A 12,678-nucleotide genomic window follows, 5' to 3' on the forward strand; every position below is an offset into this window, starting at 1 on the left:
TAGAAAAGCCTCTCTATCTGTCGTTATGTGCTCGGTGACTACTGAATCTACAATACACATAGGAAGTGATTCAGTTAAGAAAATAAAATAAGAAACATTTACATCACTATGTAAATTATTAATAAGGTCGCGTACCTTTTTAGGCTCAGGACAATCACGAGCAAAGTGTCCTTTGTTCTCACAATTGTAGCACTTGAGCTTAGCCATGTTCACCTTTTTATTTTTCTTTAGAGCAAAAATATTTTTCTCTCCTTATTGATTATTATTTGGCTTCTTTGAGACATTTTCTTTTTCCTTCTTTTGAGAAAATTTACCAAGCATGCGTTTGTTACCATATCTACGTTTAGGATCTGAACTGGTCATATAAGCATTTGTAGCAGCATTGTCTACTCCAAGACGCTCGTCCTCGAGTTCCAAATGCCGCTTAGCATCTTCCATAGTTTTGATGCTAACATTGTGGGTTAAGTGTATTTTCATATTTTCCCAATTTTGGGGTAGGGAGCGAATCACAACTTGGAGTTATTGCTCTTCGGTCAACACATGACCAGCATCTTTCAGTTCATTCACCATGTTTAACATATGGCGAAAATGCTTTCGCATAGTATGATCAAGACGTTTCTTATAAGCATCAAACTTAATAGTAAGAGCCCTTAACTTAGCAATTGAAGTATGACCAAATTTTTCTTTTAATGTGGACCACATGTACTTAGCATCATCATACTTTTGAAATTCTCTCGTAATATTATCCATACTGCTCAGCAATGTTATGCAAGCAAAAAAAATTTTCTTTTTCCAAGTTTGATATGCCTCAAGATCTTTCACATGTTGAGGGGTATCACTATTTTCAGAAAATGTCATAGACACGTTAAGAACTTCTAGAGCCTCTTGCTCTTCCAGGACATATTAGATTTTCATACTCCATATTTCATAGTTATCACTGTTAAGCTTATCACCTTTATTAAGCTCGGCAACAATGTTCTTTGCAGCAGTAGACATACTGATTTAAACAATTATAAAGTTTAGTGAGACAACTACATACATTATTTTAGCCTAAATTCATATACATAATAATTCTTAAAATAACCCACTATGTCAATACTTATTTCACATCAGATTCAGATTCGAAAGTTCACTAAGTTCCCAATCATCATCTGAATTCTAATATGTCATAAATTTAACACAATCAATCATTTAAAAACCACTTATCTTAAATCACATAAATTTAAGATTATACATACATAAATTCCATAACAAATATAGAAACAAAAAACATTGATTAACAGTGCATCAAATATTAAAGTGCAAATTCACGCATGCACACATTTAAAATTTTAACGTTTGGCAACATCACAATCCCATAAAAAGCAAATGATTAACAAATATACATGTAGTCAGACAAACTGCACATAAATTTGATTAAAGGGCAGCCCGGTGCATTAAAGCTATCGCTATGCGCGGTGTTCGGGGAAGGGTCCCTCCACAAGGGTGTATCGTACGCAGCCTTATCTTGCATTTCTGCTAGAGACTGTTTCCAAGGCTTGAACCTGTGACTTCGTGGTCACATGACAGCGACTTTACCAGTTACTCCAAGACTCCCTTCTGCACATAAATTTGATTGAAGAAAATAAACATGGGTTACTCTGTCCCATTGTTCAGTCGCTAATCTCTTCCTCCTTTTTTTTAAAATAAATTAGTGAAACACATGAAATTTCAAACTGATTGCACCAACAAATGGTGTCTTCACAGAGGTAAAAAAAAAAGTGATGTGGCCATGCCACATCACCATTCACGTATAATTTTTTATTTTTAATTATATGACATTTCTTTCCTCTTCCAATTAACCCAACACCACATCAATATATTCATAACTTCCTGTAGAAAATATTCCAACTTTTGTTGAATTCTTAACTCAACAAGAACAAAAAAAAAAAAAAATTATATGATCTGTCCATAAATTACAACAAAGAATGAAAGGCAGTTGAAAAACAGAATGATTAGGCGAAAGGACATATCACCCGAAAGATGGTTGTTGATGGCCTCTTAGCTTTGGGATATGATTTTTCAATCTGAGAGTCTCACTGGAGAGAACTCCTTCAACTCCTGCTGGTAAATCTATAATCTCATCAACATCGCATATGCTACATTTTTTTGGCTTGATAGTGTATGTCCTGTATCGGATTAAAAGCTTGAAAATGTGTGGATTTCATGCTTATTGGTATGCAGACTTATAAATTATTAAGCTTAGTTACAGATTTATATACCAGTAATGGTGCCCAGTGCATTAAAGGCTCCACTATGTGGGGTGGGAGTGGGGTTTGGAGAAGTGTCGGACTACAAGGTTCTATTGTACATAGCCTAAATAATTTGATTTCAGGATTTGCCAAATAATTGCAACAAGGAGGGAACTGCAATGTAAATGACCGAAGTAGAGCAGATAGATTTAAAAGACTCAAGGTTAGCAATTAGTAGTTCGTAGTTGCAAATGACTCATTTAATGATCCCAAATATTTCAAGGTTAGGAACCTAGTGATAAGAATCAGAGGCACTTCACTTTCTGTTTAAATTTTCAAATGTTTCTTAATTTTGAAATGCTCACCAGTCATCAGTTGGTGCTTGCCGCAGGCTATTTGCTTCTTTCTTCGACTGCCTTTCGTTCTTTGTTCTAATTTATGGACGGATCATATATTTTTTATTCTTGTTGAGTTAAGAATTCAACAAAAGTTGGAATCTTTTCTACAAGAAGTTATGAATATATTAATGTGGTGTTGGGTTAACTTGGAATTCTGATCGAAACAAAGCAAAACTTGAAGAAGAAAGGAATGACATATAATTAAAAAAAAATACACGTGGCATGATCTCGTGGTTTTTTTTTAATCTAGGTGACATGCTGGGTGAAATTCTGTTAAGAAGAGGAGTATTTTTAAGCTAAAAAACTAACGAAGAATATTTTTGATCCAATTCAAATAGTTTAGAAGTATTTTTGACCATTTTCTGTTGAAAAAATGATGGCGTACTCTTAATCAAAGTAAATACTCAATACTACCAACTTTTCAGAAAACAAAGGAAGAAAAAGAACTTTCCAAAGAATTCACCTATTTCCTTCACTTTTTTTTTTAATTTCTCATCCGGTGTTCAGAACCCACATTGGAGCCTGACTAATTCGAATTTGTGCAGGATAGGGCCCCATTCGGAGGGTAGCGCTCCCAACAGAATTTTCTTCATACCCAGAATCGAACTTTCGATTTCTGATTAAGGGTGGAACAACTCCATCCGCCGCACCACAATTGATATTTCCTTCACATTTAGAGTTCAAAAAAAGAACTCATTCAAATTTTTTTAAAAAAAAAATGGCAAGAAACACTAACGGCATTCGATGCTAGTAGTACTTTTGTTGAGATAAAAAAAATGTCCTTTCCGTTTGTAAAAACAATGCTTCCAAAAAAAAAGCTTTCTTTTAAAAAAAAAAAAAAATCTAATACTCCCTCCATTTCAGAATAAGTAAATTATTGGGGTATTTATTAATGTTTCAAAATAAGTAAATTATTAAAAAGAATTTCACTATGATTTGACAACCAATTAACGTTTGAAAAAGTATTACAAGGTCAATTTTTTTTAGGAGGGGTAAAAATGAAAAATTGTGTTAAATTTATATCTTTAATGTTTTTCTCTTAATATGTATGTCAAAATTCAATAATTCATTTATTATTAAACGGAGAAAGTATTCATAGTAAATTTGCATGTGTCAAAAAAAACATCATCATTACTTAACAGTAAAAAAGGTGTTGCTGCCTATCAATTTGCTAAAAAAACAATCCCAAAATATCTTCACAGGATAAAAAAAAAAATACACACTGTTTTGTGACAGATTGGAGTGGATATCTTTCGCACAGCGTATATTCTCACGGAGAAAAATAAGACCAAAAAAAAAACTACGAAATGTCAATGTAGAATCTAATTTAATACATAATTTATAGTACTTACGTTTAGGTGGGTTAGACCAGGTTGGATTATGTGGGTCAGATTAGGGTTGTTTTGAAATTTTTTACTGTTGGGCCCGGAACCGGACCGACCCACAACCAGAATAACTCTCACGGGCCAATTTCGAGTTGACTTGGACCGGCCCACTTAACACCCTTAAGTTGTAGTAATCACACCTTTTGCCTTTGTAACCTTGCCCTCCATAACTGGTTGATGCCTGATTTCTGCTTCCATATCCAAAATCTGCATAATTTATGTGTACTTACATAGCAATAGGCTCAGTTTTATCACTAATGGTTGCAGCACAAGCAAGTTGCTGGATCTCATCCTCAATGATCATTGCATATGCTTGATTAAGTGTAGGTGTTGTTCCCTTCATCAGTATTTGTCTCTTTGTTTGATCATACGCATCATTTAGTCCGCTTAGAAATTGTATTAGCCTCAACTGATATAAGTGTTCTGAATACTCTTTAGACTTAGGACAATTACATGATGGAGCTGGTATAACTGCATCATGCTCACTCCACAGATTCTTCAGCTCAGTGAAGTAGGTTGAAACTGAGTCAGTGCCTTGGTGTAGATTGTTGATTTCCCTGTGCAATTATACAACCTCATACGATTCACCTTATCAAACCTCTGCTTAAGATCTTCCCATACCTCACAGGCATTTATTGTATACATAATACCACTAAGTAACTCTGCACTTACTGAGCTCACCAGCCATGAGAGTACTATTGCATTACATGTCTCCCACTGATCATGTAATTCCTCTCTATATGTGTCCTTGTCGCAAGTACCAGTTACAAAATTATACTTCCTTTTTCCTATGCAATCTTCATAGATCTACACCAAATTTCATAATTCTCTGAACCAGTCAACTTTATGGGAATCAAAGCAGCTCCTGCCACATCTGATGCTCCCAGAAACAGGGGATCACTAGGATCTATCTTAGGTGCCATATCTATTTCGCAAGCTACGGCTAAGGTGGAAAAAAAATCACAGAATCTCGAAGTCTATAACTTGTAATCAGAGATCTATGGCTCACAAATGGAGATCTAACTCCTCTAAGCTTACTAGCTTACAAACAGGAATGACAAGCAGAATGAACTCACTGTATTGATGGTGTATTCACACTCGATCGTTGTTTTCTCCAGTTTCATGATCGCGTGGCCCTGATACCATGTTGAAATATCTCTCAAGCTCTCACACACGACTACCATTGGAGCAGTTACTGAGCTTGATGAGAAGGAAGAAGAGAGAAATTGAGCTAAGAAGAAACTTTTGTATATTGAGTCATGTACAATGTGAGTTCATGACATCTATTTATAGACTCACATGACTAACATGTGATTATCTAGAAGTTTGCTAACAACCTCCTAACTACTTGATCAAGTGACCAACTCACTAACTAACTTGCCAGCTGGCTAACAAACTTGGCTAACTAATCAACCAACCAATGTAACTGTGTTAACTAACTAATGGATCAGCAGTTAATCAATGTAACAGTGGCTGCACTATAGAATGTAGACTATAGAAATCTTTGCAAGTTTTAACACACATCTTGAATGAAAGAACTAGCTTTCCAAATATAAATACAGTAAAAAGCTGCGGGCAAAATAGAACCAGAATACTAGCCAACTTGGAGTGGGGAGGAAAGGTAAATAAAAGATTTGATATCGGAAGTATCTAAATGGTCACTAGACAAAAAGTGAATGAAACATTTCCGTGTAACTCTCTTCTATAGGCAAAATAAATACCAGTCAATTCGGAGCAGGGGCTGAAGGTAAATAAATGAGTTAAATAAAAGATTCAGACTTCGATTTATCTAAACAGTAATTAGACAATGAACAGTTTGTTTCTTCTTTATATTTCTCTTCGATGCCAAACTTTTAGCCAGTTCATGTTTCAAGTACACCTGGCATTACACTTTATCCTCTAACTTGTCGTTTACTAGAGGGACAAACTCCATACTTTTTCTTGGGGTCCGAGGTGTACGAGGAGTGCCTGGTGTTTGTTGTGAGAGCATGTGCCTCACGTATCCATAGAATGTACATCCGATAAGTGTTATTGCACATCCAACGGCATTCATCATTGAGATTGGGTTTCGAAAGATGAGCCACGAACAAGTTACAGCAACTGCAACCTGCAAAGGTAAGAAATTTTAAGTAAAACACAATAATATTGATTAAAAACAGTATTCTGATCAAATGCAGAACTTTATGAGTGAGAAATAACATATCAAAATGCTGTGACTTAATTAAGGAATATAGTGACATCATATTAGGTGGGTAGTGTTTGAAATGGTTCAGTTTAGTTGTGCACTAATAAGAGAGATTTGTTTGTATTGTCTCATTTCACATGCAATCAAGGGTATCTCGACATTAGCTTAAATTGAGAACATCAATCCATAGTTTCAACTTTCATAGATTGACGTAATTAATCAAATCTTTAGTTTGTCAACAACTGACCAAGCGTTTAGATCAGTTCAAAGCAAAATGCTATCAGATAAGCTCACATTGATCGCTGAGATAATTTTGGCACATGTAGACAATGCATGTGTCATGATGAGATCTATAAATTTGTGTTGCTTAACAATGTTAAGGCACCAAACCACCGAAATGCAATTCAACATGCCAAGTCAAATGAGCAAACATATAAAGAATTATTAGAAGTGTAAATTCACGGGCCAGAAAAATTGTTGGCTCTGGTTAAGCATGAATACCAGAAAATATATACAAGCATTATTTTCATAGAAGAAACAAACCATAAGCATTAACAAACAAACAAAGTGCAATAGCTCGTACCTTAAGGTTTCCAGCAACATTAAAGGTGACTGCTGTGGTAGAGTGAATGACATAGAAGATAGAGAAATTGAGGCAAAAGGCCAGCACACCAGAACCAAAAATAATAAAGAAGGACGAAAGAAGTGGGGGATCTGTCTGCAACCATCCCACTATTCCAGGGCCTTCCAGTAGTAAGGCTGGTACCGCCAAGATCATTGTGGCAAAAGGCGCCATATAATATACTGTGTTTATGCTAAAAAATGTAGAAATAAATCAAGATACTTGTAAAAACAATGTTGCCATAACTAAAAGTAGTGTCCAAAATAATACGACAATTTTGTTTATGAACACATATACAACTTCATCTCGGAAGCCAACTCTATTTTTTTTTGATTTTATAACTGTGGCGTCCAAGCCTGCTTTCGCACATCTTGATTAATTCCACGAGACAATTGTCACCTCCCACCAGCAACAAATACCAGTAACTCCATCCACCAACGTTAGGGAAGGTACCACCCTACTGTTTTGTCTTTGCTGGGATTTGAACAACTCTATTCTTTTTGTTGTTGTTGTTGATAGGTAAATGCAAATTTTGATTCATTGAGAAATTACTGTTACTTTGGTGATCCACATGACAAGATGTCACAAGAAGGAAATAAGGAAAACAAATGTAACGGGGGTTTTGGTTTAGGGCTTCTTTTACAGAGAATGTTCGGGTCGACGAGGATTTAGGTTTTGAAGCATAGACCTATAGGCCATATTCCATTTGAATAAGAATATGAAACTTGGAAATAAACTATCACGATGGAAATGGATAACATAAATTCCAACAGGTCTGGTGAATTTAAAGAGGTTGTCGATGATTCTAGAGATAAATGAAAGACACAGATTAAGAACAACTGCAGACTCTCTCCCTGTCTTTTCCTCACAGCATTAAATTATAATCTTAAATATATTTTTTTCATCTCTACAGATATTATCCTTAAAAGGGCTAGTAAAAATAGACAAAGATAAGCAAACTGGATGAATTTGAGGGGAAAACAAAAATCAAGAGCTTGAGTTCCTTCTTTATTCCTTTTTATTTAATTTTCTTTTTCCTTGTTAAGGCAGCATAATTTCTCTGATTCTCTGCAGCAAATTTTTACCCCGAGTTATTTAACTCTAAATTAAAACCTAAACTGGTCATTGGGCCTATATCTTTGGTTCGAAACCAGATAGGAGGGATTAAGATAGTCATCTCTTCGCTTTTAGCCTCTTCACTATTTTGTTTGATGATATGCCAAGGCAAAACCATCAACAAGGTGATGAACCCTGCAGAGGAATCATCACATTTAACTTTTCTTTCATGGTGACAATTAAACTAAGAGGAACCATAGGAATCCCCACCGAGACTGGCGGTTTCCCACAACCTTCCTAGCAAAATAAGGGGTAAGTATTTATATGAGTGTGACCGGGGGGATGTAGTACCTGTCAAATTTGTAACCATGCAGCAGAGACTCTGCAAGAATAGTCTTAGTGGATGTAGCCAGACAACCAAATAAAGCAGCACAAAATCCAAACACGTTGAAACTCAGCTCTGTGATGGAGGTGAGGAGAATTCCTCCAACAATAGGTATCAAAGACGCCCAAATCCGCAAGTCAAAGTGCTTGCTCCAAACTAGCCACTGCAAAATAACTGTTACAAGGACATGACAGTCAGATGTCCTCCCAAAACAGCACAATGAGATGAAGAAGTTTGTTAGTTAACTAAAGAACACAGAAATTCACTAATCCATATCCCAAAACATATAAGCACACAGGTGAAGATAAGGTCGTGAAGAATTGCTAAATGTTTTGTTGTGTGCTATTACATCTTTCACAACACGCTTGACCCATGAGTGCTTAATTACTCCCTCTGTTTCAATTTGTTTGTCTTTCTTTCCTTTTTATCCATTTCACAAAGACTGTCTCTTTCATTTTTTGACAACTCTGCAATTTAAGCTTATCACAGCGTATGTCACAATATTAAAGGACATTTTGGTACATTCTACAAATCTTATTTTAAGACCACAAAATTCAAAAGTCTTTTTTACTTTCTTAAACTCCCTGCCAAGTCAAAACTAGACAAACAAATTAAATTGGAGGAAAAACAAGTAATAAAAGTTCTACCCGACAATCACCTGTAGTTGCAGGGGTGAATGACTTTATCGTTTGCATAAATGAAACAGGGATGTAGCGCAGGCTGACATTGCCCAGCACTATGTTGATACAAAACACAAACGACATGGGGAAAATCCTTCTCCAGCGATCCTCAGGGTCAACCACGATAAGAGGTTTAAGCCTCAGCACTTTGATCACCACGTATGCACCAATAGCTGAGCAGATAAAGTGTATGCAAGACACCGTCAAAGGAAACTTAAAATCCATTTTCTGCAAAGGATAAAAGATCAACATAGTATTACTTCTTTGTAACCATAACTTCATACATTAAAGAATGCAAGGGATAATAGAGATAACAATATCTCAAACAACAGAAAGATGATTAAGTACACGTTATTAAACGTGTAAAATATGCACTATCTCTAACAAACTTGAGATGAAGATATTTGAATTATATGTTATAACTTTCTGCATGGTTATAAGAATGAGGAGTTTACAACTGAAACTGCTCTGGCATGTAGGAAATGTTAATGCTGGCTATACCTTTCTAAAGTTATGTACTTCCATAAGAAAACAAAAGTGGAAATATTCAGCGGAAGTATGCATTTTATCACAGGAAAGGTTCCTTTTCAAGTCCTCGAAATCTAATTAGAAATTATGCTTCCCGACAAGTAACACATTAAGAAGAAGGGGCAAGAACAAGTGAACAACAGATTGCTATTACTGCAGTAAAATTAGTACACAGAGGACGACTTCACAGTAGCATTTCAGTACTCAAGATGATCATAACCTAAAAATATCAGAACTAACAACTTTCAGATATTTGACGTCAAATCTATAAGACCCTACCAGGGACAGGTTGCTAGAGTATCATAGATACAGCAAAGCACATTCTTGAAATATTGATACTACAACAACATCAAATAAGCCTCAATTCCAAGCTGATGGTATCAGCTACTATCCATTTAGACTCATCCCAGTCCAATATACAATAATTTCGGATCTCTAACCTAAAAAATTCTGTATGTTTTATACTGACTTGCAATTCCCAAACCAGATAAATACTCCTGACAAATATTGTATTAATATAAGTGTGCCAACAAAACTAAGCTTATTCTCAACTAGTTTGTATCACGAACTGGTGCATCTCGATATGATGGCAAGAAGTTCACTTCATGACTCTGCCGCGCTTATCCTTGAGGATGATCAGATTATTGTATTTCATTCCAGGGGAATATAGTATCTTCAATGCATTTATGTGTGCCTCTCTTGGTGCTAAGCTCGAAAGTGTAGCTAATATGAGGTTTAAACAATTCTTCGAATCACCGGAAGGCATGATGACAAATGACAACCCTTAAGGACACTCGACTCCGATCTGTCACTATAGATGTTGTAATGTGTTTTTCTTTCTTTTACCGTTTCAATCCTAGTCAGGATAAAATTATATATACCACATTCAAGCATAGATCTCTACCAGTTAACTACTATTCAGAGTTTGTTCTTGAACTCATAATTCCTTTTAATTTATCATCCCGACTTGCGCTTTAGCAAACAACAAGTAGAAATTTTCAGATAAAGGGTCAACAGTAGGTGGACTTTCTACCATCCATCACACAAAAAATCCCAAACTCCACCAAGGAGTGCTCATCAACCTAAAATTGGCAGCAGTTGAAAATAAGGAAAGCAAGTTCATTCACAAATAGAATAACTTGTTTTGTAGCTAAAATTAGAAGAGATAAACTTGGAATCTTGTTCAACAAAAATACACACATAAAGACAAAAAACAAATAAGCTAAGCTAGTTCCAGTTCAATCTCTACATAAAAGACAAAATTGCCAGCAAGGATCTTGTTGCTACAATTTGAACACCAAAGTACATCCCAAAGCCCAAAACAACTATGTTGAGTTCAAGTATCGCACACAAGGTTATTGCATTGTTGATAATCAATAACCAATTTGAAAAAGTAGTTATCCTTATACCGTAAGAGAATGTGATTCAGATACCCAAAATCAGGAGAAATTAGATATCATAAACCAATAAAAACTCAACAAAGTGCAAGTATGAGAAGTAATTCATATATATACATTTAAAAAAAAAAAAAAAAAGGAATTGAAAGAGAGATGTGTAAAGAAGAGACCTGGAAGATCCATTTATTCATGATAATAACAGTAACATTAAAACCCCACCATTGAAGAATGGCAAGTACCGATCGAATCACACTCCACTGAAACAACCTGCTTTCCTCCATATTTTTCTACTACTTTGCTTAATAATTACTTACAAGGAGGATCTACAGCAATACAAATTAAACCCAAAATTCAAAAACAAGGAGGAGGAGACAGTGAAGCGAAAACTAAGCTGAAAGCATAATTGTGAGAGTGAATTGTGATTCCTCAAAATATACAAGTACTTGAGAAGTGAGACACAAGGGTAATAATACTAGGACTTTACATCACAAAAACGAAACCCCATACTATGTTAAATTAATAAATGGGGAATCAGATCTCCCACAGGCCACAATTATTAATTACTAAATGAGTACTCTAAACTTTAGTATTTTCCAAATAGGTTTATCTACTCCCACTATACTCTATTTTTGCCCGCTAGGCTCTACTTTATAATTTAATATCAAATCAAATTAAAGAGAATTTTATTAGCTCAATTGGTTGTTTGATTTTAAAAAAAAATAATTAATTATATTAAAATTAAAAAATAGTATGATACATATTAATTTTTTGCGCTCTTAATTTGTTATTTAGGTGTTTGTATTTCTAGTAATTGAATTCTTTGATTTGAATTTCTAGTTTGATTTGTAACTTTTTATTTTGATAATGTCAAGAATCTATTTTGTGTAGCTCTATAATTTGATCATGTTGTCTAATTTAAATATCATAAAGATATTTTCATCTATCACGATTAAATCATTAAAATTTTGCCAAAAATAATTCATGATAAGAAATTTTATTATTTCTTAGAAATGGCTAAATTCGTGGACAATAAATGTGATTTTCTGGAGAAAGTCATATATATAATTTGATTAAATATATATTTTTTGTTCTTTCCATAAATAGCAATTGATTTGGATGTACTTCACCTTGATTAATCAATGAATGTGCATCACCTTTTGTTATTGTAGCAAGAGCATTTATTTTTCTTCAACTTTTTACAAGTCTATAAAAAAATCATCAAACAAAAAAAAAATCATGTTAATGAAACTAAATTTCAGGTAAATGTTGATTATTGTTTTTTAAGTAAACAAAAGTTAGTAGGTTATCTACCAAAAACATAATACATATCCAAATAGTGTGTTAATATGTCTTTTATGTTATATTACTAGTTGTTTCTTAGATAACATATGAAAGTTATAACTATGGGACTCTCATGTAACATTTTAAAAAAAAATAAAGTATCAAAAAATCATTGAATTATATTGAAATCGATGAGAAATCGAAGTGATTGAAATAGTCTTGAAAATTCAAAATTTGATTATATAGAGAAATTAAAAAAATAACATGATACAAATATTTTTAAATAACTATACGAAATGGCAACATCTTTAGGTGAATTTTAAAGGATTTTGAGAGGATATTCGCATAAATGTATAAGTTGATCAAATTAATGTATAAATACTTTTTATTTATTTATTGCATATTAGGAACATACTAAAATCAAAAATCCTAAATTGATTATTCTTTTGACGATTTTTTTTTAAAAAAAAAAAAAAGAATATGAACTTCGGGCTATAAATATTTTTAGTTTAATCAACCGTTAACTATTT

General features: G+C 34.1%; 2 protein-coding genes across 2 annotated transcripts; both read right to left on the bottom strand.

Annotated features, from left to right (window-relative positions):
* Positions 1-4,240: 4,240 nt before the first annotated feature.
* Positions 4,241-4,937, bottom strand: LOC107874069. The gene is made up of 2 exons (XM_016720958.1): positions 4,828-4,937; positions 4,241-4,571 (listed from the first exon to the last, which is right to left on the bottom strand). The coding sequence occupies exons 1-2, from the start codon at positions 4,935-4,937 to the stop codon at positions 4,241-4,243; spliced, it is 441 nt and encodes a 146-aa protein (XP_016576444.1).
* Positions 4,938-5,687: 750 nt separating this feature from the next.
* Positions 5,688-11,753, bottom strand: LOC107872986 (UDP-galactose transporter 1). The gene is made up of 5 exons (XM_016719673.2): positions 11,038-11,753; positions 8,921-9,170; positions 8,229-8,436; positions 6,783-7,014; positions 5,688-6,121 (listed from the first exon to the last, which is right to left on the bottom strand). The coding sequence occupies exons 1-5, from the start codon at positions 11,146-11,148 to the stop codon at positions 5,900-5,902; spliced, it is 1,023 nt and encodes a 340-aa protein (XP_016575159.1). The 5' UTR covers positions 11,149-11,753; the 3' UTR covers positions 5,688-5,899.
* Positions 11,754-12,678: the final 925 nt, after the last annotated feature.

Source organism: Capsicum annuum, chromosome 6, assembly GCF_002878395.1.
Source record: "Capsicum annuum cultivar UCD-10X-F1 chromosome 6, UCD10Xv1.1, whole genome shotgun sequence".
Classification (NCBI taxonomy): domain Eukaryota; kingdom Viridiplantae; phylum Streptophyta; class Magnoliopsida; order Solanales; family Solanaceae; genus Capsicum; species Capsicum annuum.

Coding starts and splice junctions, on each gene's coding strand:
- LOC107872986 (XM_016719673.2), bottom strand. CDS start 11,148: ATGGAGGAAAGCAGGTTGTTTCAGTGGAGTGTGATTCGATCGGTACTT. Junction 9,171..11,037: donor TGAATAAATGGATCTTCCAG/GTCTCTTCTTTA, acceptor TATCCTTTGCAG/AAAATGGATTTTAAGTTTCC. Junction 6,122..6,782: donor ATGTTGCTGGAAACCTTAAG/GTACGAGCTATT, acceptor TTACCTTTGCAG/GTTGCAGTTGCTGTAACTTG.
- LOC107874069 (XM_016720958.1), bottom strand. CDS start 4,937: ATGGCACCTAAGATAGATCCTAGTGATCCCCTGTTTCTGGGAGCATCA. Junction 4,572..4,827: donor TCAGAGAATTATGAAATTTG/GTGTAGATCTAT, acceptor ATAATTGCACAG/GGAAATCAACAATCTACACC.